Source organism: Lathamus discolor, chromosome 6 (assembly GCF_037157495.1).
Source record: "Lathamus discolor isolate bLatDis1 chromosome 6, bLatDis1.hap1, whole genome shotgun sequence".
NCBI lineage: Eukaryota > Metazoa > Chordata > Aves > Psittaciformes > Psittacidae > Lathamus > Lathamus discolor.
Genome location: NC_088889.1, coordinates 42,579,637 through 42,605,552, shown reverse-complemented (window position 1 = coordinate 42,605,552; position 25,916 = coordinate 42,579,637). Strand labels below are relative to the sequence as shown.

At 35.3% G+C, this 25,916-nt stretch overlaps 1 protein-coding gene across 1 annotated transcript in view; it reads left to right on the top strand.

Moving 5' to 3' along the window:
* SCFD1 (sec1 family domain containing 1) overlaps positions 1-23,601 on the top strand; it is a 49,498-nt gene extending 25,897 nt beyond the window's left edge. Inside the window, exons 15-25 of the mRNA XM_065686467.1 lie at positions 2,701-2,797; positions 6,606-6,676; positions 7,243-7,322; positions 8,006-8,068; positions 9,069-9,144; positions 10,442-10,495; positions 14,742-14,794; positions 17,196-17,229; positions 18,476-18,541; positions 22,345-22,413; positions 23,382-23,601. Coding sequence (XP_065542539.1) covers positions 2,701-2,797; positions 6,606-6,676; positions 7,243-7,322; positions 8,006-8,068; positions 9,069-9,144; positions 10,442-10,495; positions 14,742-14,794; positions 17,196-17,229; positions 18,476-18,541; positions 22,345-22,413; positions 23,382-23,405 — 687 coding nt within the window. The 3' untranslated portion in view covers positions 23,406-23,601. The remainder of the gene's footprint in view (positions 1-2,700; positions 2,798-6,605; positions 6,677-7,242; positions 7,323-8,005; positions 8,069-9,068; positions 9,145-10,441; positions 10,496-14,741; positions 14,795-17,195; positions 17,230-18,475; positions 18,542-22,344; positions 22,414-23,381) is intronic.
* The last annotated feature ends 2,315 nt before the right edge of the window (positions 23,602-25,916 follow it).

Here is a 25,916-nt window from a genome sequence, read left to right as displayed (position 1 = left end):
AGAAGCAGCTGAATGGACTCACCATAGTGATCCATCTCATTCGTTCATGCTTTTGTCACATTGAAAAGAGAGTCTTGAGATTTTTATATTGCTGCTTACCTCTGATGTGCCTCTTGTGGATAGAAATAAAGGACCTGAAGTTTTAGGATTTTCAGTTTGGTGCCCTCCAAAGAGTACTGAGTTCACATTTCAAAAGTAATTGTCCGATATTTTTTTAAGAGAGTAAGTGTACATGTACCATTAATGTTTCAGTTTAGGCTCAAAGTATAGCAAATACATGCAACCAGTGAGTTTTCTTTGCTGCAGTTAGTCCATTTCATTCAACAGTCATGGTCAAACAGTCATGAAGTTGCACATGGTTGAGAAGAATTTTACCTAGTTTCTGCTCCAAGTAAGTTAACAATTGTAAATCTGTTCTTACAATTAAAAGTTTTTCATGTTTGAATTACGTGGTTTTATTTCAAAGTTGATCTGTAAACAAATATAGTGAATTAATGAATATTTTTGTGTTCTATGTTTTTACATGCCTTCTGAATAAATTTGTCTTACACAGATCACCAGCTAAGATAATATGGGCATTGCCAAATTCAACAATAATATATTTATTTTAATAGGATTGAGTTTCCACAATTCAAGACAATCCTTTGGTTGTTGGATGCCTTTTGTCTGGGAAAAATGCTTCAAACTTAAAAACATGGCCATTTATCTCCATGTATGGAGATACAAATGTAGTTAAAATACAAAAAGCAAGTGCATGTAATGGAAAGGCTAGAAAAACTGTAGTAGATTTTTTGCAATATTTTATCTCTCTAGAGAGAGTTAAGGAAACTATAATGCACATCTCCAAGTCTCCAAGATACTGTAGAATTGAAGTCACAGAACACATCTGACGTGCCAGATGCCAAACTACATCTGACTTAGGGACTTGTAAAAAGGCTGGTAGTTCAGATCTAGTAAAATGTTAAATTAGTGTAACATAGCCTCTGTTAATCACTTTGGTTAAATACAGGAGTAATCCAAGGTTTTACAGTAGCATAACTGCCAAAATTTGACTGTGAATACTCCTCTAACATGAGTTCAAGGTAAATACAGCTTGAAAGAAGCTCTAGCTCTGTTTTTAGTGAGTGGTCATTTTTTGAGCACTCTTAATGGTAATTAATTTTATAAGTTGTAATGACAAGCTTCCACAAAAACCTTAAATTAAGTTGCTCTTCTGCAACTAACTGCTTTTCTTAATTAGTTCAGTAGGTGGTGAATGAGAAATAGAGCAGTGTTACATAGCTATCTGCATCATAAGCTGATTGCCAAAGGCTTTCAATATTAAAATATTTTTGTGACTTACCTCTTTTGTTTTATATTCTCATCTCCAGCTCTTTTTTTATGAACTTACAGTACGCAGAAGGTGAAACACCCAAAAATTCTTAGACTAGAGAAGTACCTTTCTGTCTTTTCTTCTTTGTTTTTTCCCTTTTTTGGGGGGTGGTGAAATACTGTTTTCTAAAATTCCATTTCTTTATTTGTGATCTCAGGAATAGTTTTAGTAGAATTCAAAACCATGTGAAAAACAGACTTCTAAAGTTTTGGTGGTGCTGACATTACAACAACCACTGCAGTGAGTTAGGTGCAGTTTTGCATGCCTCAGTATTATAAGACAAAATTTCTTGAATCTCTTAACCCAAGAAAAGCACTAGTGACTCTTACCTCACTCTGGCAATATCATTTCGATCTCCCAAAGAGCATTATGTGGAGCTGAAATACAAGGCAACGAGATGGAGATCCACTCTGCTGGTCTCTTTGAGACAATACATAGCTGAATGTGTCCAAACACCAGGATTTAGTTAATTACTGGATATGAAGGTTTTGAACGATGAGTAGTTGTAACATTTTTGTGATGCTACATTTTGATGTTCAAATGCTCATAATGATGTGTGATGTAATGGATTAAGTTTTGAAATGCATTTTTCTATCTTTAGATTGTAACTGCATGATACAGTGGCTGAGAAGTGCCAGGCTGGGCTGTTTGTGTAGATACATTGCAATGTTGTCATTAGTTGCATGGCCATGTGATCTCTTCTCTAAAGCTTTTGCCTCGTTAATTTTGTGCAGTCCCTGTGCCATCCTCTCTAAATTAGGGTTTTCTCAACTTGATCTATAAGTGTCATTGTATAATGAGAAACGGCTTTTCCAGTGTTAGCAAAGTAATCTAATTTCATCTGAAGTAGTTACTTCGGTACCAGCCCAAGCTGCCAACTGTTCTCTGGGATGATGCCTTAATGTAATTAGGAATTTCCTACATTTATCTGCATTGAGTAATTGCTTTGTTGACTGAGGGACTTAATGTTCAGCACAATATGTGACATAATATTCACTTGGCCATTGATTTTTCCTTTTACAGCATAACACTATGTATGATGGCATATAGTTTTCAGCCATGGCAAAACCATAGTTGAAAACAAAGCTCCTCTTCCAGTTTAAATTTTACATGTCAGAATTACCTTGCTTAACTTCCATTTTCACTTTTAATGTGAAAATTACATAAGCATCAATTTTCTGAGAGTTAATAAAAGCATAATGCACTTTTACTGATAATTTATTAAAAAAGTTATTTTTAAAAACAGCTTAATAACTAAAACTTTTTAAAGAGGAAATAAATACTTTCACATCATTACGCTGTTAACCCTAACACTTGCTCTTAAACAGAGTCGAAAGCTGGATGTGTATTTTGAATATGAGGAAAAGATAATGAGCAAATCCACTCTGGATAAATCTCTTCTGGACATGATTTCTGACCCAGATGGTGAGTACTTTAAATCTGAACTTGATATAAAATTTGTTAAGATTCACCATAATCTCTGTACCCGCTGGGACTTCAGGATTGGTAAAGAGCTTATGTGCAACCTGTGCAAGACTTGTAAAGAAAACAGCTTTTACTGATAATAGTAGCAGTCTAGAGAGTTTAGTATTATGATTGAGTAATAACCAAAATATTGGCCGCTTGTGCAGCTCCACTAAAATCCTGTCTTAAGTCTTTATTTCTGAAGGCCAAAATATTTTTTACTTTTGTGCTTCTCTACTATTTATTAGTATAGCATGGAATTGTGTGGTCCAAACAATACCAATTCTTTAAAATCCTGCTTATGTTTTATAATGCATACGTACCTCATAATGAAAAAAGGGTATTTCATACAATTGGTTGGATCAAGGGGTTGTAATGTAGGTAGCGCTTGTTTGTGTGAACAAAACAATGAGTAGGAGAAGGTGCAGAGAAGGGAAGCAAGACATACATTGGCCAGTTTACTAAGAGGCACAAGTTTCGCATGCATTGACCCAGCTGCGTCTTGTCTGTTTTCACTGTTCAAGAGCGATGCATCCAGGCTTCTGTTCCATATAGAGCTTATACATAACAAGGCTTTGCACACTGGGTGATACTCAGGTTCTCTGTTAGCAGGAGTCACTAGGGGTCTCTCTGTAAAAGTCTGAGACCAGAATAGTTTTTCAGCCTTTCATAGTATCATAGCATCAACTGTCGTCTCAACCTTTCACAACCCTCTAATGGATTTCAGTATGATCTGATACGAGTTGGCTGGAACAAAATAACCTGCAGAGCAAGATTGTAAAACTTAAGTTATGGCCTGTCTGCATATTGGCAAATGTATTGGCAAACATCAAGCATCAAGAGTCCCAGGGTTCCTGCTCTTTTTCCAGTATGTTCTTTTAAGAAGATTTTTTTTACTGCATGCTTATGTTTGTAGTCTTGTAGCTACATACTGGACATAATGTCTGCTTGGAATTTGTACAATGATTCATATTTATAGAAAGAATATGACTTTAAAAAAAAACATTTTACTAGTTTCTGCGCTACAGAATCGAAAGGCAGTAGAAGTAGTAGTACATGGTTAGCAGAAGCCTAAGCTAAAATTTTATAGATCTTATACTGGATCAAGTCTAGAAACTAACAGACTGTCAGGAAATCTAATGTCAGACATCAATCTGTAATTGAGTGCAGACATTCATTGTTAATATGAAACTAATATGTACTTTATTAAGCATCAGTACAGACTAGACCCTTTGCATGTTCAGAATCAACCATTCATTTACTGTTTTCCATTTCAGCTTTTATAATTGCATGAACTTAGATATGAAAACAGATTATTATGCTTGCTAGCATTTCCTACTGGATCAATTACTTCTTACCTGAATCCGCATTTTCTGTGTGTTTTTAGATCAGAATATAAAGCAAATTGTTTTCCAAGCCTCATGTATCACATCCACATTCATATTAGCAAAGTTCCTGGGTTTTACATAAGAGAAAGTTTAGATTTCCAAGCTAAAGTTTTCCTTCATAAGCTAAGTATTCAAGTGTTTGCAGTTTCACATTAGCATTTCATAAGCATTGTCTAGGTGTAAGGTAAGTTTGTATAACAAGGATTTAGGTTAAATCATAGAGGTTATTTCTGGACATGCAGTCTTGTAAAACTGGCCAGCTTCTTGTTGTGTGAATCACTGAGAAATACCAGCTGAAAACATTTTGAAGGAGTAACAGGCCAAGTCTTCCAGTGCTTTTCAGTGGCGAACTACTTGTTTGCATTATCTGTGGGAATACTTGTCTTGTGGACAATGATATCTGTAGAGGTCTTCTCAAAAGCACTTAGACTTGACCACTTAAGAGCTTCAGGCTTCAGTGTCCCATTTCTTACTATGTCATACTAATCTACTGCTTAGGACTATTAGCTGCTTCCCAGTTCAGTGGATATTATTATATCCTGGAGTAGTGATAAAATGGGAGGCAGTGGTTTTACTTTGCTCTAGTAGCCCTAAAGGCTGCCTGCTGGTTTTTGAGTGGAAAATAAGGTTGTTCTGTTCTACATTTACCAAGTTGAGTCTTCTTCGGAGCATTCAGCACTCCGCCCTCTCTATGCTGTCACAGACCATAGCCTAGAAAAGAAACAGTGAACATGTTACAGGCAACTGACCTGGGTCTTATCACAGCTATAATTTGCATCAGTCGTATGTCAAGAGTAAACTACTTTTGCCAAACAAAGTGTTTTTTCTTAGTTTTAGTAAAGTGCAATGCAATCACAGATTTTTTTTTTTTTTTTAATTTGTGATCTTTTAGTAAGACAAAAGATCACTTACACTCCTGTGAGCACAAATCTGCTAGTTTTGTAGATCAGGTAAATAGGTCCAGGGTATTCCAATTGAAACTGAAACTTAGTGATCAGTGAAGTACTGAAAGAAGCAATAAACTGGCAAGCTGGAAACCAAGTTTCCAAGTCAGTTACAGAAGCCAGACTCAGTTACACTGTATGTTTAGAATGTTTAAGTGCCTTTTTTACCCATGTAAACTCGAAGTGGATGTCTACCTTGAAACCTGGTTTTTGGTTTAGATAATCCAAAGTTTCTTCAGTTCTTGATCTTCTGGCTTACTGGTATTTGGTAAATGTTAATAAAAATTATTTCCAAGGAAAAAAAATGCACCAAGTCATAAAATGTTCATTTTAACAGCACTTACTATTAACTTCTGCCAAACTAAATATATGCTCACATAGAAAGAAAAGTTGCAGATTAGATTAGATGAACCCCTGCTGACATGATCCACATTCGGGGAAGGGGGGGCTTGGGAAATGAGGATGATGGGGACAAAACAAAAAAAAAGTGGGACAAAAAAAAAAAAAAAGAACAAAAAAAAAACCAACAAAAAACAAAAAACAACAAAAAAAACCCACCAAACTTTTTTCTTGCCCACAAGTACAAGCAAGTTAATTTTCATAAAACATTATATTTAAAGGTATCAATTAATGAAGAATTAAATTACAAATTTGAAATCTTGTTTTGAGAAGTTGTACTTCATGTGAAGTCACTAATAGTGATTCTTTATTAATAGTGATTCTTGTCTAGAAAAAAGTGGCTGGTGTTCAAAATCTGCTGTCAGTAGGTTATAGTTAAGTAATACGGGGATGGTCACATCAGCATTTTGATCTGGCAGAGAAGTTTGATTGCTGTTGATAATGCTTCCCAAGAATTTGTAGTGGTGTTCTTCTTTAATAAGTAGTGTGCAGAAGAAAATTGAGGCCCTGAAAACCCTCATAAAGGCAGGCTGGATGGTCAGACACTTCTTCCTGACCAAAAGTTCACATAAGTGCTTTTGCAGCCCTCAAGTGTTTCAGTACAGTCAACCATAGAGCTGCATAAACAAACTGTAGAGTTAAAAATAATGTGCTGCGGCTTTTATTTCTATGATCTTTCTTTAGTCTTCTCTTTCATGGATCTGCTCCCTGCTAATGCTTGCAGTCCGTGCATAAAACAAGAGATAATGCCCACTACATAACTTAGTATGTTATTTGAAGAATAATATTTGCCACAAGCAAACGGGGAAGTTCAAGTAAACTTTCAGGAACAGTGAGCCTGTCTAACCCGTTTTACAATAAAATTGCTAAATGGCTTTCTGCCACTTCAGACACTGAATAAAGGCATGCTTATAGATAACAATTACTGTCATAACTTAAAGTCTGACTGTGCATATATATATAATTGCTGAAGAGCATTTGACACAGCAGCTTAGTTACAACTGTAGGTTTTTTACATTTATTTTTTCTTTGTTGCAGCGGGAACTCCAGAAGACAAAATGCGATTATTTTTGATCTATTACATAAGCTCAGCTCAGGCACCTTCAGAGGTATGTGTGTTCTTTACAGCTTCCAGCACCAAATTCTACCACACACGATTTTCTGGTATCATTTCAGCACTAAGTAGGTATTTCTTCTTCTCTTGAAGCAAAGTATGAAATGCTCAGGAAATACTAGAACTTCAAATAAGTCCTGCAGTATTATCAGGGAATCTGCTCACAAAGCGTTAGCCACCGTTTCACAGGATATGAATGATTAGTAGGAAGAAAGATTATCTTTTTAAATGTTTAGTTCAGAGGTACTGCAAGGCACACCTTGTCATGCTTATACAGTAGAGATACTATGTAGTAGTTTCCCATATCTGAAAGTGCACAGGATTTAGTTCTACAAATGCTGTTAAATTTAATGAGAGGTGCTCATAGAAAATTGAATTTTAAGTTTTATTTTCTTACTTGGTAGGAGATGGGAGTAAGACTCGTAGTTACTGTTTAGCTTTGGTTAATACTATAACTTTATGCTGCTTATTTAATATTTAGGTAAGGGTAACTTGGCTTTCCACATAAAGAGAGCTTAGAATAGTTTCAGCCTCTTGTAATTCTCCGCTTCATACTTTCAGATTGATTTGGAACAGTATAAAAAAGCGTTGACGGATGCAGGTTGTAATCTTGCTCCTTTGAGCTACATAAAACAATGGAAGTAAGTAATTTCTTTTTTCTCCTACGTGAGGATATAACTGGGTATATTTCACAGAACTCATCATTCTTACCAAAGAATTACTGTCTTACTTCTCATACATCTTAAATTATCCTTAAATATTAACTTGGGTGACATGGCTTAGTGCAAGGCGTCCCTGCACATGGCAGGGGGTTGGAATTGGATGATCTTAATGTCCTCTCCAACCCTAACTATTCTATGATTCTGTTAATTTTGGCATGATTTCTTGTTGTCATTGTTATGGTAATACATGCAAATCTTATTTTAAAACTAAACTCCAGTAATGCCAGAACCATCTTGAAAATGACAGGTAGTAGTGTACTTACAGATCCAAGACAGAAACAACTTACTGAAATAAGTTAAAAGCTGTGCTAGTTCAGATTCCAGACTTTACTGGTTCGTACCAAAGGGCCCTGCTGCCTATCAGTTACTTTAGTTTTACGTGGTATCAAAATAAAGGTTTTGTCTTCTAAGTACAAAATCAGATTCTTTTCAGTTCCTTAACTATTGCATTTCTAGACAAGAGAGATGCATGTAAGAAATAGTTACTTCCTGAAAGAGTTTCAGAAGTAGAAGTTTTTTCACTTTTGGATGACCAAAGTGGAGCATTCTACAGCAATATGTGGTATGAGATAAGCATTTGATTTCTGTTCTTGCTTTCACAGGGCTTTCACTAAGATGGCTTCAGCTCCAGCCAGCTATGGAAACACTACGCCTAAACCTTTGGGGTATGCTTCTGATTCATTTTCTGTAAGCCTTTAGGTTCTTTTAGCTTACTTTAGTGGTACTGAAAGTGTGAGTCCTGCTATACAAGGCCCAGAATAAAACATTTCCCTGTTTGTAAAAAGTTTTAAGTTACAGACAATTACTCATCTCTCCTTAATGCATAGGACTTACACACAGGAAAATAAAAGTATCTGTGACTAAATCCACAAAGTAACTTAATAATATCTGCACCTGTACATTAAATGTACTCTTATAGAAGAATTTGGCACCAGGAAATGGATCTATGACAGCCATCAACTTGAGCCTTATTTAGTCAGTGGCAGAAGATAAGGATAGTCCTGTGTATTCAAAACTGTTTCTCTCCAGGGCTTGAAGAATGTCAGGGGTGTAAGAACACACTGCTTTTTCATTAGGATGTCCTGGACTGGGTGTCTGTTTGTTGAAAGGTGTAGTTATTTATTTCAAGACATGAAAAGATAATGACTCTGCTAAGGGTACATATACCCCATACAGGATATGGGAGTTAGGTCTTTCCATGCTTGAGACTATTTGGTTCTTCATTACTAACTTTACTTTCAGGAATGCACTTGTCACTGTCATAAAGAAACTGTGGGGTAGTACGGTTAGAGAGAATTCCAGTGCTGTCTCACTTGGAAAAAATGCTGGTTGGTTGGTTGGAGACACTGAGAATCTCTGTTAATTGATTAGGATACCCACTTGAAAGGAGCACTCAAATCCTCGCATTACTGAAGTTGTAAAATAAACTGATTAAAGATTAGAACTCAAGACTTCTACTGATAGGTGAGGATCTAACTGCTAGTTCATAGGTGTATTCCCATAAGCTGGGTTGCCATGCGGTTTGAAGAATATATTTCATGACAAAATTAATTAGTTGGTCCTTCAGTCCCATCAGCTTTAATGGGAATTTGATGTCAGCATAAAGCTTAAGAATGAAAATGTAAAAAAGAAGATCTTACACATAACCTTTATTTTGTTTCTCAGTCTGCTTTCACGTGTTATGAATACAGGATCACAGTTTGTAATGGAAGGAGTGAAGAACTTGGTACTGAAGCAACAAGTAAGTTGAAACAAACAAAGCCTATTATATGAGCATTGTGAACATTTAGAAAAACAACTTTTAGTGCCTCTGTCATATTAATACTAGTTGAGTAGTAAAAGAGAAAACTAAACATGAACCTCTGCTGGTGGGCAGATCTGTCACTTTGTAGCTCCCTGTTTTTGGACAGATAATGAATAATGTTCAGATTTTCTTTAAATACCTCCATTCATAAGAAATTAGATTCCCGTATGTGTGATTAAGACTCATTTTGGCATCATAAAAAGAGCATCTGTGAACACTCAAACTAGGCTAGTTCATAAAATGTTACTTGTAACAATAGATAATATTTCTACTCTAAATGAGACCTCCTATTCTTCTTATATTAAACACTTTGTTATTTCTTTTAGCATGTGTGGTTTTAAGAAGTTGGTATTATACTTGACAAAATGGCATTGTTTTGGGTCTGAGTGAGCAAGAAGCTACAATGACAATGTTTTTAGGATATCTTTTTCCTGGCTTTTAATTCCTTCTCCAGGTGTTTTCGGGTAGCCAAATAAAATGCTGTTCTTCCTCATATTTTTAAGCCTGATGTAGGTCTGTGGTATTTCTATTAAAGTTAACTTCTCATTTCTCAGTCATTTGGGGATTTACATTGGATTTTTTACAAAGTGTTTTTCAGTATTATTTGTAGATCATCCTTTGGAATGTTCTTTTTGATATATTGTGTCAACAAGACACATTTCCAATTCCGTTGCTATGTAAACTCTCCCTCAGTTTATTCTAACTAAAGTGGTTTGACTGTTGAATACTTCAGATCTTTTGTCCAAGCTAACATTTCCCATCTTAAATAAGGAAAAGTCATCTTGAATCTCAGCTCAGTTTATTCCTTTCCAGTTCATCCAAACATTTGTTGTCAGGATTGCTTCTTTTACTCATTTCTCTGACATCAGTTCTTTCTTAGAATCATGCCCTTAATTCTCATCTTCAGGTTTACAATCCTTCTTTTAAACTGCAAAGAACTTTTTAAGAATTCGTATATTAGCAATACTTAAATACAACTCTGTTCCTATCTTCACACTTCTTTTGCACTGTTCCTCCCCTAGCTGGATGCTCCTGAGATGTTTGCACTTTCTGTAAAGAAAGGTAGTTCAGGTGATGATAAAAATGTTCAGCCTTTACAAAAATATAGGAGGAAACCAGTGTAAAGTAGTATTGCAAATGCTGTGTAAACTAATATAAATAGAAATAATAATTTGCCTGTGAATAATTATTGGTAAGTATTTCAGTGTTCCATTAATTTCACACTGTTTTACAGAATTTACCAGTCACACGTATATTGGACAACCTTATGGAGATGAAGTCAAATCCTGTGAGTATAACTCTTCACATGGAAAGAGGTGGAACAAATGAAATCTTGAGGCTGTTATGTAGTATGCCACGGCTATTTTTTCCCATGATAGTGAAGTTAAATCTAGTCTTGCTGTATCTCAAGAATAGAACCCTTTTCACAACTACTTCATAGGATTTTTTGCATGAAAATAATTTTTAAACAATGACAATTTATTGTGTCTCATTGGACCTAATGTTTTTGAGGTTTTCATCTGTTCTGAGCTTCTGTATTAAGAGAAGCTTCTGTTATCTTGCATCTCCGTTGCTCCTAAATTTCTAAAAGTTAAACTGTGGAATTAAATTTTCTTTGTATCAAGATGATTTTTTTTTTTTTTTTAGAGTGTAATTTCAAAAAGAAGCTAGTTACAGAGAGGTATGTCAGAGACAGTTCTATTTCGCACATCTTTAAAGCTTTGCTATTTCGAGGGAAACATTTCAGGCTTTATATTTGCAGGCAGAGTTAGTTTTGTGTCAGAAAAGTCCTCTTTTCCCCTTATTTCTGTGAAAATTTACTCAGACTTACATAAGTTACAAACTTTTGAAACACTTAAGTGTTAGCTATGTGATCAAGACATTTACTAGAATTTATAGCTAAAAATAAGTATTTTTATACAGGATAGATAGAAAGAAAAAACAAACTACTTTGACTATTTATTTTGTTCCTTCAGAACTCTTATATACAACCATCCTGTGCACAAAATTGTTCTGAAAAAGTCATCTGTTAAAAGTAATTTAGAAAGCTTTGATACGTTTATCGCATCTCAGTCTTCCTGGTTTAGTGACATCAGCATTAGACAGATACAAAAGTAAAGCTTCACACTAGTTAGTAGATTTAAAACATTCCTCTTAGTCCACTTCCACCTTCAGTTATTAAGTATATGTAAAGAGATAAATATGAAAATTATCAACATGCAAGTAATCCTGTCTTTTCTTAAACTGTGCTCCACAGATAATAAATCTTAGATTTTTATCAGAAAATTTGCTTTCTTTTACTGAACCAAGAAATTGACACTATTTTCGGTGGCAGCAGGATGTTGTCCTTATTTGCAAGACTTGGAAAAGATGTACAAGGCTAATTTTATATGATCAACCGGTAGAGGTCACTCAGAACACTTAATACAGAAAGCTGAAATTACAGATAACTTACAAGTAGGTGAAAAATAATGCAAAATCAACACTAGCTTCCTCAGGCTACAAATGTAACACCTGTTTTGGAACAGGTATCTGGAAAAGGTCAATGTGTAGAAATAATACACTACTTTGGCCTTTGTTCGTCTTCTCATGTTTGAGGTCCTTTTCTGTTCCCCACAATAAAAAACTGTTGCTTTGCAGGCAAAATAGATAGGGGGGAAAAAAAGCTTAACATTTTACTTTTTTTTTTTCTTTTTTACAACACAGGAAAGAATCTCCTCTATAGTTCATTGAATCTTACTGACCACAGTGGTCAGCATGTGAAACGTATGTACAGATGGAAGTTGCAAAGCAAAATTACAATAGATTATTGAGAAGTCAATTATTACAGTGAATGTAAATAGTTTTTCTAAATATAAAATGCAACAAAGTATATTAAATGTGCAGCTTGAACCACAAACATTCACAAATATTATTGTCAGTTGAAATATGAAACCTATTCAGAATGATATGCTCTGTAGGGTTGTCTGTCAGTCACTTTGTGTGTTAATTGTCCCTGCTGCTTCTTTTCTCTCACAAGGACAGCTACCACAAAATGAGTCTACATCTGTGTTGTCCGAGTTTTTCAGAAGCAGGAACAGATACAACAGTTCTCATGGGCAATAATACCATCCTGTAATTCTGTTTTAATTTGTCTAGATTGTTTAACTGTAGTTAAACTTCTTGAAATAGTTAAAAACATTCATGATCTTAAAGCAATCTGTATACTTTGAGGCAGGGGAAGGGAGGTGTTAGTAGTAACATCTATTGCTTGAAGCAGGTTTTTAAGCAGTTGCTTTGGGGACTGTATTTTCATAAAGGAATGTTCTGTACATAAATCTAATAACATAGTTGCTTTGTTTTGGTACCGCTGGAGGTTGATTACAACCTTGAATCTTCCTAGCACAGAAACAATCATATTGTCAAGTATACACAAATTTTAAACCATGGATAGGACATTGATCACCACTTGGTATAGAATTATGGAGGTTCTTCTAAGTGTCTTACACAAGATGGTTTGACTCTTGAGAAAGGACAGGTTTTGATAATAAAACATTTAATATTTTGGGAATTTGCCATAAAAGGGGTTTAGCCTCCATCAGTACAGTATATGCACTTGTATTGACTTTAAGAGGTAGATAAATCTTATTTGTGATATGTAAGAATGGAACTGTATTTTGGTTAATATCATCCTTTTCAATGACTGTGGCATCTTTTAGGCTTAGGATACTTACTATATGGCTGACTACTTTTCATGTATTGCAATGAAAAATTCTAAAAGAGGGGGATTTCCTTAATCAAAACTAGTCATGTCAACTTCTGCAGAAAGACAGATACAGGCTGAAAGTAAAGGATAGTTCCATGGGTCTTTTACCATTTTAATTTGAAATCTTAAAAATTAAGTTTATTATTTCAACAGCATGAATTTTATTCTTGAATTGCTTGGGGAAGTCACAAATTCAGTTGTAAGGAAACTGCTATACAGTTGTTTTTATTGGCACACTAACTACTTCTTAAATAAAATCTAGTAGGGTTTCTTTCCCTGTATCTGAAGAAATGATTTCAGCAGGAATGGTGTATTTAAACAATGACACAAAACCCCAAAACTAGCTTATCACATTTCTATTACTTTACCATTTTTACTGTGTCTACGTACACAAGCCCACAATGGAAAAACAGAGCAGTAATATATTCAGGAGGAAATGTTTGTAATACTGTGGGTTTTTTTAAAACTCTGATTTTAGTTCTGGCATTAATTTGAATTCATTTTGACAAGTGGGGAAGCTGCAACTCTTTATCTAAGTGAGTTGAAGGTTCCTCAAAAACCTCTCACTTTTAGTCTAGCAATATTTATCCATTCCCAGCTTTCTCATTGCTTCAGAGTTGCTATGCCACCTTTATGTACAAGGATGCCAAAATCATGAATGCTGGCAGACTTTACAAGTGCAATTGACGTAACCACTGGAGCATACAAAAGTATTTTAAGAGATTCAGTGTGTAATTAGATGTAAACCTTATTAAAAGCTAATTATCCTTGAGGATAAGAGACTTATTTTATGTAATTATGTAAATGTCCTTAATAGCAAATAGATTTATTTTCTATGTGTATAAATACCACATGTAAACTGTTTTGTAGTATTAAAGATAGTTATGCTTTGTATAGCTCTAATAAATTCCCCAGATAGTCTGTCTACTAATCAAGGAGAATTATCTCTGCTCTATAGAATCATTAAAACACAAGAGATTGTGCATGTAAGCACCCAGATGAAATCAACTGTAGTCCTGTATGCAGCTTGTCCACAAACTGAACTTCAGAGTACCTGGATGAAAATGTAGTATAGAAACAGAAGAAAGCCAAGTAGTTGTCAGAAGCAGTTACTAAGAAGTTTTGTTTTTCATCCATAATAACTGGCAAAAATCCTGCTTGTTGCCAATAAAAATATTGGAAGTGCCTCAGTGTTTTGTGTACAGAAGATTTTTTTTTTATATAGTTTTGATAGACTTTTCAAATTCTTGTGGAACTCGTTTTTCTTCAAGAGCTTAATTTTGGTTTAATAGTAGTCATAAATCATGAAATGAAAAGGGTAACTTATGTAACAGTAGCAGGATTTGGTCTGCCTTGTATTTAGCATTCATTGCCATAGAAGTGTTTTGTTTTAGAAGATAAAATCAATAGCAGATCTCTGTAACCTGGAAAATTTTAGCATTTATAACCATGTGATGTGCCTCTAAAGCTGGTAACACCTTAATTTTAGTTTCTGCATGCTGCCTTTCTGTTGGGATTTATTATGAAACCAATGTATTTTTTGGACATTATGTAACAGTCAATTTTAGATGGACCAGAAACAAAAAGCTTAATAGCACACTTCATATCTCTCTCACTGTTGTTTATGCTGCACTGTGAATATTAGTGGACACGACAATTAATTTTTTAATTACATGACTGCTAAATGGAAAATTACATTGGCATGAATGGTGCTCAATGTAATAGGTAGAAGCAGAAATTCATAAGCCAATATTTCAATCTTTTGAGATAAAAATGTACTTTTTGATAGGAGACAGATGACTACCGGTATTTTGACCCCAAAATGCTGCGAGGCAGTGACAGGTGAGTTTAGTATGAGTTTTGCTTCTTTCCTTGTACCCTGTGAAAAGGCTAATTTAAGAAATGTGGTTTTATTTTCCTTGCTGACTACACATAATTAATTTTAATCATTAATTCTAAGTCAAGACAGTTGGCATTGAAGTAGTTCACAACAGGAACTTGGTGCAACCAGATAAATTGTTATAACACTGCGGAGAAAAAAAATCCATTGTTCCAGTGACTGACCATGCTGCAGTAATAGATGTTAGAATTCTTTGTAGTTGTACTGCTTTTCAAAATTTTGTGGCTTTGTAAAATTAAAAAGTCATCAGATAGAAAAATTTTGGTGCGCTGTTACTTTTTAACCAGATAAAAATTTTATTTGAGTATTTTATTTGAGTATAATAGTAGTTTATTAATTACTTTGAAAAAACTCATCAAAAATTGACTTCAATTGCCCTTGGATAGGCATGTGCATGTTTTCCATTCATGTGCACATGAAGAGAGAGTTGGATATCATTTATTTTGCCAATACAAGAGAAGAGAGATTAAACTAAAAGTTTATACATTTTGCTTTATATCTTTGACCAATAACTGTGGCTGATAATGTCATCTCTGCTACCCTAGAAACAGAAGATATTTTGCTTTAACATACCTTCTAAAATTAATTTTCATCGAACCACTGGGAAAAATAATCAGCTCATTTAATAGCAGGGCCTTATTACAGGATGAATATGGATAAAGTAGGTCCAGACTTGGTTGTAGTTATTTGCATTAAAATCAGTCCCTGCTTCCTCTGGTCTTGAAACACAAAAAGTCTATTTCTGAAAGCATAACTAGTAACAGGAAACAAATGTGTTTTATTGGAAAGTATTATTATAGACTTTATAATTTAAAGGTAAGCAGATCTCAGACACATCACAGAAGAAAAGTGTCAGTATTTTTAGGAAATTTTGTGCAAAGGTGTTTTATTAAAGCTGAAGTTCTTTTTCTCATGTAAATACTCATTTTTACCCACTCCATGTAGTTCTTATGTTGCTTTAAACAATGTAAAATTTACAGCAGTTCATAAATGTGCCATTCATCATAGTGAAAACATAATTTCTAGTTTGGGGGTTGTAGAGAAACTCAAGTTATATTCCTTAAATCATATTTGAGCATGACAGCAAAACTCTTGCATAGGTATATAGGGGTTTGTCTAATTCTCCCCTCAAATATTTATGTGGATGATAAAAAAAACATAGGTTAGCTGGCTTGACAGAATGTTACTAGTTTAAAATAACTACTGTTTTTCCTAGCCTACTGTTTTAATACTGGTACTTCTACGCATTCTTTTTTAAAGAGTAGGAACCGTATTACTGTAATTCAGTCTTAGCAAAACAGTATCTTTATATCCTGTGTGTGTAAAGCCTACATCAAGTATAAACAGCCCTTGCTCCCAGAAAGGAAAGGATGGCACAAAGCACATGTGAATTTGTCCTATCGTATTAAACAACAAGGGAAGTAGGGTAACAGTTCTGCTTATGGGGGGTCTGTAGTATTCACGACAGATCAAAACAACATATTAGAGACAAACCAACTTTTTCTGATACACTGAAGTCTGTGTTGAGGCAATTATTTTTTGTCACTCAAACTTCTTGAAATAAGGGAGAAAATGCACTGTGTTTAATCCATGTTAGAACATAGCATGATATTTGACTACCTGGGGCTGCAGGCAAGTACAGGCCAGGAAGGTGGTGGCAATGTGTGAGCAACAGGCAGGAGAGCAGACTGACCCAAGTTTTCTCTTTGCCTTTTCCCTTCTTCCTGAAGGTGCAAGGTGATGCAGGAAAAAAGGTTTCTCCCCCTTGCCCTGCTACTTGTCTGTGTCTAAGGCTATATTGAGATGGAGAGGAAGAGCCTATACCACCCAAACTGTAACTTACCTCTTCCTCCTTAAATCTTTTTATTCCTACTGTTGCAGTGACACCAGAACACGTACCTGAACAGTATGTATATAATGCAGGCACAGCAAACCAGCTGGCCTCACCTAGTTAAGATTCCAGCAGACAGGATTTGTAAGTGTCAGGAACTGTGCTAACACTGCTGAAATTTTTTACTCATTGTATTTGCTCCTAGCTAGCAGCACTAAAGTTGCAGCTTTTAAGGTCTGAAGTGTTGTCATAAAGCTTATGATTCAAACAGCAACCTTAAAACTGATGCAGGAGAACGCCTATTTACCCATGTGTTCAGTCCTGTAGAATGAATGATTTTTCATAACGTACTTGGATAATGAATGTGGAAGGTCAGTTACTGTTCTATTTTACATCTTTGTCTAATATTATATTGTACTTCAGAAATATGTTTACATGATACTTATTTTGCATATTTATAGTAATGTCTTAACAAAATATAAAGTGCAGTTTGTTTGTATTTCTTTTTATAGCTCAGTGCCAAGAAACAAAAATCCATTCCAGGAGGTAAGTCACATAAAAATTATTTTTCAATGTTCATGTGTAAAATATAATAAAATTCTCAAGTGCCAGTAATTCTTGATGATCAAAATAAACAAATAAAAATAAAATAAAAAAAAAACAACAACCCATAAGAGGTCTTGTTTGCAAAACCCACTTGGAGTAATTTTATCTAGTATTGACTATAACTAGCTGTTACTCTGAAGAAGTGTTTTTATCTTCAAAGGACTGTGTCAGCATTAACTAATACTCAGGAAGATAAATCTAGAAAACTCTTCTGGAGGTAATTACAGGGATTCATTAATATCATAATTGGGTATTTAGGAGTTCAAATCCCCCCACTTAAATACCGGATCTTTACAGTGCTCTTCAGATTTAATCCTTTGTCCAGCCTTAAACAGCAGTGTTGACTACTGCTTTAAGTGTTTTATAGAGTCTCTGCAACTAAAGGAAAAAAGCAAAACAACACCAAATGTTGTCATTTTCTATAAATGCCAGTAACTTTCAGTATTTTTCAACATAATTGTTTGCAAATAGTAAACATCTCACTTATCTGATCTTACTGCCAAGTTTCATAAGCAAAATCTTACCTTGGCAATATACAGATGTCTCAGATATCTCCTGATTATCCTGAACAAAAGAAATACTGTGTGGTGTCATACATATTGGTTAACAGATGATCACAGCAAAACCATCAATAGTAACAATAGTAATAAAATAATAGTAATAAAATTCATATACTGTAATCAGACAGTTTTGGATAGTGAATGTTAACAAAAATGATACAATTATGAAACCTCCTTTTTCTATTCATTGATTGTTCCCTTTTAAACACAGCCCAGAAGATACTGATGGCCTTTACCTGTAATATTGTAGATTATTACCAGCAGTAACGGGGGGGGGGCGGGTGTGTGGAAATATGGAACTAGTGTATTTCTTTGTAGTGGAAGTATTTTATTTGTGTCCCAAATTATTCTTGCTCATCCATGGAAATATTTCCACTGTTCCTATGGACACAGGAGACAGCTCCACACAAAAAAAGTAGCATGTTGGAACTGCATAGGCTTCAAATATTTCTTAGTAGAAGATAGTGACATGCTAAAAGCTCTTAACTTGCTATTCTGCATCCTCCTAAAACTGCAGTGTTATTAGGATTATTTTTATTGTATCTATAATGATTTGGTATGTATTTTATTACTGAAATGTTAAGAATTTGAATGCAAACTCTGGTAATGTGTGTGTTGCCTTTTAGGCGATAGTGTTTGTAGTCGGAGGAGGCAACTATATTGAATACCAAAATCTTATTGACTACATAAAGGTATGTGCACTTTTGTTGTTTATAACTTGCTGATAGAAACCGGTTTTAGCAGGTTTTCTGTAACATTTAGTATTAGGAAGATTGAACCTATGAAAGTAGCCTTAATGTCCTTAATATATACAGAGCCTGGGAAAAAAGAATAGAAGAAATCAGTAGAAAAATGTGGATCATTAATTCAGATCAGAGAGTTACTGTTTCTGGTATTTTTGCTCATGTTGCACTTCTGAATTGAGAACTGCATTCTGCTTTATTTTGTCTTCATATGCACTAATGTGGTTGAAAACTGATGTAGCTAACTGAAGTAACAGATGTAGCTGACTGAATTAACCTGTCTTCTGAAATGATACATCAGATGCTGTCAGTTTGGCTGTTCATATTGTGCGAGAGTCCTGTTACTAGTTTTCTTTTGCTGTTGTTAAATAAAGCAGCTGTAGTGTATTATAGCCTTGCAAGTAAGGAACTACACAGAATTCTCTAGTTTTCTTTAATCTTGCAAACGAGATATGACTGCTTTTTCACATGCAATTTAGCAGTATGAAGTCAGTTCAAAACAAAGCCTACAGATAACAGTATCTTATTTTACAACAGTCTTACTTGAACATAATGTCTGTTGTTTCTGAGGGCAACATAATGCAAATACAATGCTGTCTGTCAAAGCAGAGATCAGAATGGCATCAATAAGCATTTATTATTTATCCCTCTTTCAAAGTTTTTGCTAATGAGATAATGGAACCGCATTCTTCATATGCTGCATCATTTGATTCTGCAGAATTCATAAGAGGTGTTATATGCAAAAGGAAAAAAACCCATAACTGTAATGCCAGTATAACAGACTTAATGTCTCTGGTTCTAGCTGGCCAGCCTAGCAGCCTAGTCAGTGGATGGACAAAAGTAACTACATCATTACAGTTCTTGGGGTGTGGAGGTGGAATTCAAGCACTTCCCAGGATTAAAAATATATATAAATAAATATGGGGCATTAGTCACTGAAAACCAGTTATTCCACAAAACAAGCACAGGAGGCTTTTGTGTCCAGGTAAATCTTGAAGAACTTGAAGTCAGAACATGTGTACCTAGTTGTTTCACCCCCTTTAACAGGCAGCTGTTTTGGAACAGAGCTGGTCTGGATAGGAAAAAGGAATGAAGAAGAATGTAAGTTAAAGAAATAATCTAGTCTCAGCTTAGCACTTACCACTCTTACTGATAACTAATTACAGCATTCAGGGAGGAACTTCATACAAAGAGGCAGGAAGCTGAAGTTTCTGAGGAACAAGAGGGCAAACAGGAGGTTACTTGGTAAACAAATGGAGAGGACAGAAGGAACTGAAAAATACAGGAATTGTAATGTTAGATCTTACAGAGCCAGAAGTTGGATGTAGTTTCTCTTCTTCTGGAACCCATGGACAGTGGTTTCTTCATCATCTGTTGTCACAGCTGAAGAGTTCTGTCTGTTTCTCCAACTAGAGTGCATACTTGGTCAGTGGGAGATGACCTCCCAGGGGGAAAGAATACCCCACCTTGATTCCACTGAGCCATTTGCTCTTGAGAAAAAAAAAAAACAGAAAAGTTATCGAAAGCCTTAATTCCACCTCCCCCACCACCCAGAGACTTGTCTGCCTCTCCCAGGTGACTCTTACAGGCTTATCCAGTAACAGTTGAGTTTTCTGTGAGGTACACTTCCAGCATCTGTTGTTTCAACAGATGTAGCTTACTAATTATTCTAATATTCAATCAGTCTTCCTCCAGAATAAAAATGAAAAATCAGAAGGTATCCTGCAAGGTATCTGCGTGCAAGAACAGAGCTTTTTTCTTTTCTTGCAAGCAGATACAACGATTTTATTCACTGCTTTATTTTTCTAAACACTATCTGTTTTGCCAGTTTGCCTCTGAGAGCACAGAGAAAGTATTTTAAATCTTTCTAAAACAGGAAACAACATTCGTTCAGCTTTGACATTCTGGGTGTTTTTGTAGGAGAATTAAGAGAAACACTCAAATCCAGTTTTTTGCAGTTCTGTGCTATAACAGACTATTGCACATCACCAGAAAGCAAATGTTTATGTCAGCAAGACAGATCACGCCTTAAAGATGTTGGCCAATTTCAGATTAACATGCTGAAAATGCATCCTCAAAATTGAAAGCCACAGGGACCCTCAGGGGGTGACCAGTATACCGTTTTGCACAGGAGAATTTAGCATGTCCTTTAATGTCCATTTGTATGTGGTGGAAGGGTACTGCTTGATAATCTGTTCTAATCTGTGCTAAATGTTATATCACAAGAAATTTAAATCCAGCACGGATTCTTGGTCATGAAAAAATGCCGGACTGAAGAGCATTGAGTTGGGTTTTGGGGTTTTTTTTTTTAGGTGTTGAGGACTTTTGACTTGGCCCCAATAGTTATTTGGAGATTGAGCTCTTTGAATGGGCTAAAAGATTAAATAAAAGCATACACATTTTAAAATTTCACTTTTAGAAGAATATATACAACAGACTGGAATGTATTTTAGAGCTGCCTGGAAGACAAAACAGTCCCATTTCACAGAATCATTAGGGCATGAAGGGACCTCTGAAGACCATAGTCCAACTCCTCTGCCAAGGTAGGGCCACACAGAACAGGTTACACAGGAACATGTCCAGGTGGGTTTTGAATGTCTCCAGAGAGGGAGACTCCATGACACCCCTGAGCAGCCTGTTCCAGTGCTCTGCTTATTTGTATACTTGGAATTCTTTTCTTGGTACTAGGCAGAAACAAATACTATTCAGTCATACTGCTGTAAGTGGAATCTGTCAAAATACCAGTTTAGATCAAAACCAGACCTATTCAGGCATCAAGATTAAGAAAAAGCTGGCTTGAAATGTGGGAAGACACAAGCTCAAGATCCTGCTCAGAGACAAGAATAGCTTATTACAACAAAAGACTTAAAATTAATAAAGATGAGGACTTGAACCAGGATTACCATCTCCCCGGTTAGTGTGTGACTGCCAGCTAAGGACTGTTCAAATCTGCTTCTGGTACTCTCTGCTGAAGCAGCACAGTTCATAACATATGTGAAAGCAAAGACTTATTTTCCCATTTTACTCTTTATTAAGTAATTTTTACGTAAATATGGGAAAATGCAAAATAATTTAACAGTGATACAGGTTTCTTAAGCCTATGCTTGAACTTTGATGAACCATGGTATTACTAGCCCAACACTGGAAATAAACTTAGTCTGAAACTGTGTATTACTTAAACTAATTTTCATTTCCAGAATGCTAACATAGCCTTTTGGTAACCTTACTATCAAGTCAATACTGCTAAACTGCACACTAGGTTTATTAAGCATCCAGTTGAAATCAACACTTTTTTTCAGAATTCATTTACCAAAAGTGCTAATTTTATCAAGATCATCATATGGAAATCAGTTACATATTGAAGTTTTCAGGCTCTAATACAACGAAATCAGTAAATATGTCATTATTATTCTTAGCACAGTGCCAGGTTGTTGTAGGGGTTAGGACTGCTCAGGTAGGGATGTTACCTTCCCCAGGCCATTCATGGATACATCAGAGAACCTGGCATTCTAGTGAGTTTAAATGTGTGAAATACTCTATTTTCCCCACTGTCTTTCTGCCTCTAGTCATTCATTTTCCCCTTTAAATACAGGGTTGTTTTCCTCTGGTGGAGCAATTGTTCATTTTCCAGCCAAAAGTGTAAGACTTCAACATCATCAAGATGGGGCTTGGGAATTTTTTTGGTATGCCATTAGTTTGTCACTTCTGCTACTCTGTTAAACACTTGATTTCTTTGTCTTGTCTTTTTTTAGGGTAAACAAGGCAAACACATCCTGTATGGCTGCAGTGAACTTTTTAATGCTACACAGTTTATAAAACAGGTAGGTACCTGTGATAACTTCTGTAATATTTATTGCCTCCATAACTGTGCATTGACCTATTTACTTTTAGATTTCTCTATGGATTTAAAATAAATAAATAAATACATATATATAAAACCCACTCAAACTGATTTGGGAAAGATTAATACAAGTTTTTGTTATCTGTTTTCATTTGATCGAAATGGGGGTTTAGAGTCATTATTTTCAATTAACTTTTGAAGGCCTGTATTGTCAATGTGAGTTCAAGGTAAACAAGTTCATAATTATTACCTTTATGTAAATACTAATAAAAAAAATAAATGACCCCATTCTTGATATTTTCACAAATAGTGTGTGTTTACAGGCTGTTCTAGAGACTTTTACAACTCAAAAACTGCTGTTTAAACCTTCATCCCAAATTTGGTTATTTATAAATACTGACCTAGTGGAGCTCGATGGTGTCCATACCTCTACTAAAAAATCATTCTTCTGTTTAAAAACATTATAATCACCATTATGTCTCTACGCCATATTCCAATACAAATGCAAAATAAAAATTGTGCACGGTGGTCAGCAAATAGCAGCCCTTCAGTAGCTGTCAGCACCTATGGTTTTACTTCCTACTAAGAGGAGAATAAATTGTTAATCAAAATTACATGTTAAAAACTAAATTAATTCTTGTTGCACTTGAAGGAGAAATATGGTACTTACCAGCTTATAACTCTTCAGTCAGCTTAATTAACTAACTTTTTTGTTGACTTCACTGTGTATACTGTACCTTTACTTCCCAGATTTATTAAAATCTTCGTATTTGAAGCTTAGATCCTTTCCTGTGAGGGTATGCATTAAATATTCTATTACCAGCATACTTTTGGCTGTAAGAGGCAAATAAAAATAAAGCTCATAGTACTTACTCTAGGAACTGGATATTGGTTTGACTGAAAGAATAAGATTAGCAGCCTAATGGTTTTCTGTCTCTTCATGTTTAGCTGTCCCAGCTTGGCCAGAAATAAGACTGAAACACCATTACCTGGATGGCAGAGTGACAACAGAGAATTATTACAACATTCAGATATCTTCATAACTATAATTTTGTCATTATATTAAAACTTAACCCCATTTCATTAATATGATAACTTTTTAAAAATATCCGTAATTAATATGGTGTATATCAACATTTCAGAAATAAACCTTAAAACCTGCTATGTTTTTGGTGGGGGTTGGTTTCACATTATTACATTCTAAATGCAGTGTGAGCTATGGTGTATGCCAGAACTGGCTGAAAAGTACAGTGTTTTCAAGTTTTTATCTATAGTTTCTGTTACAGTAAACAAAGCAAAAGCTTGAAGAAAAGGTCAAGTCTGTCTTTAGGAGATGTTTTCTTCTTGAAAGCCAGACTATCTTTCTTTAACAGAATTGAAAAGGACAAAACCGCCTTTTAGGACCACAGACAAACAGCCTTAGTGCAAGAGAACTACTACAAGTTCTTACCCTTTTATTTTACCAAAGCCATTATACTTGTACTTAGATTTGTGCAGTCGTTTCTTGATGGTCCAAAGATATACTTGACGTACAAGTTTCTGATACAGTAAAATTTAGCTTTTACGGTTAAGAGAAAATTACTTGCCTACAAACTCAGTTTCAACTGTAAAACTTTACAGTTTTAAATTTCTAACCATTTTCTTCTGCACTTTTAATTGTAACTACTTTGTTATGTTTTGGAAGAAACCAAGTGATACTCACACAACAGCTCATAACTTTATTATAAGCACATATTTAAAATGCAGTTTTTAACAACTGCATGAAGTAGGAGCAGTTAAATAGTTTGAAAAATCTCACGATAAAATAATTTTGCCAGCTAGGATAGCTCTGAAGAGCACATGTGGGAATTGGGGAGAAGGGAACTAAATTTCTTTCTAGATGTAGGTCTATGCCTCTAGAAATGTCCTATTTGGAAACAGCACTGCTACTAATGAAACAATAATACATCTTCAAAATGAAGCCTAACATACTGAAAAAGTGAGAAGAACATACTTGTGATTTTATTAACAAACTGTGAGAATTACTGGCTTACTGTAAACTTTTCAGCAGTGTTTTTTTCTGCATTGTTCTTTAATGGTAAATGTTAATTTTGCTCTAAAGGCAATACTTCTTTCCCCAGCATGCCTATACAAGAAGTGCAGTTGAGCTATTCCTTAAAAGTATCACTGTAAAAATATGCATAATCTAGTCCATGGTATTAAAAAGTAATAATGTGATTTAATTTTTTCAGCTGAGTACTGTGAGCTACTCTACACTACTACTATAAACTTCTAATCTTACCAAGTCAATGAATGCATTTATTTTGGTGTTAGTTATAGTTGTATGTGAGCACTCTCCCATGCTTCAGTCAGCAAGGGCTCATCGTGTCAAATGCACTTTGTTATGCTAATTCCCTATATATTAGTTAGTAAAAACAAGGTGAAAGTGCATTTGGAAAAGAAGAATGACATTTAAGGTGTTTATTGCTTCCTGTGGGAGTGTGTTTGAGGAGCTTGAAATAATCCATCCCCAAGAAAACTGTGCTTCCTGTGCAAAGAGTTTTAACCTTGCAGCTGACAGCCAGCTTCTGAAAAATCTGCTGACAGCTTTTTGTCCAGATCTTGACCCTGCTCATTTAACCCAGGAGCACTCCTAAATCACAGCTTGCAGATTCTGCTATTTCAGTAAACTTCGTAAAGAGAACAGAAATTACTTTGGGGGCAGGGATCAAAAACTTAATTTGCGGTTTTTACCCTGTCCCTGAGATGGGTTTTATTTCTGCCCAGCTTTATGGCTGAACCTTGTGTACGTGCACTGGTCAGTTCAGGTTTGGGGTTTTTTTCTTAAGCTAATAAACAAAATTTTAGTTCTTCAGACATTCTTCTCTTTCTAAACTAGCTTTCTGGTTTTGTCATATTAGTAGTCCTAAAGCTCTCCATTACCATTAAAATCTCGCATTTACCAATTTAACAGCGTGGTTATCATACTACTTTCCTTCTGACCCAACCTAAGTTACGGCATGCTGTTTTTTGTTACAGGGCCCTTTTCCCTGAATACCTCTTGTAGAAGTAGGAATGTAGAAGGTTGTACAAGAAGTCTCCATGATTGATCTAGAGGCAAACAATGTTAAAAGTGAACTGGCTCTTTGGCATGCTTATTCAATTTATAGCCAGTCCCTATGCCCCTCACATCCTCAGAGGTTCCTTGCAGGCTTGTGCTTATTATGTGGCTCAGCTGGTCTTTTAAATAAAATTATACCATAGAATCATATAATCGCAGAATGGTTTCAGTTGGAAAGAACCTCAAGTTCCAACCCCCCAGCCATGCAGTGTTCATGTATCCTGGGCTGCACAAAAGAAGCATGACCAGCAGGTTGAAGGAGGTGATCCTGCCCCTCTGCCCTCATGAGACTTCACTTGGAGTATTGTGTGCAGTTCTGGTGTCCTCAACATAAAAAGGACATGGAACTGTTGGAACAAGCCCAGAGGAGGGCCATGAGGATG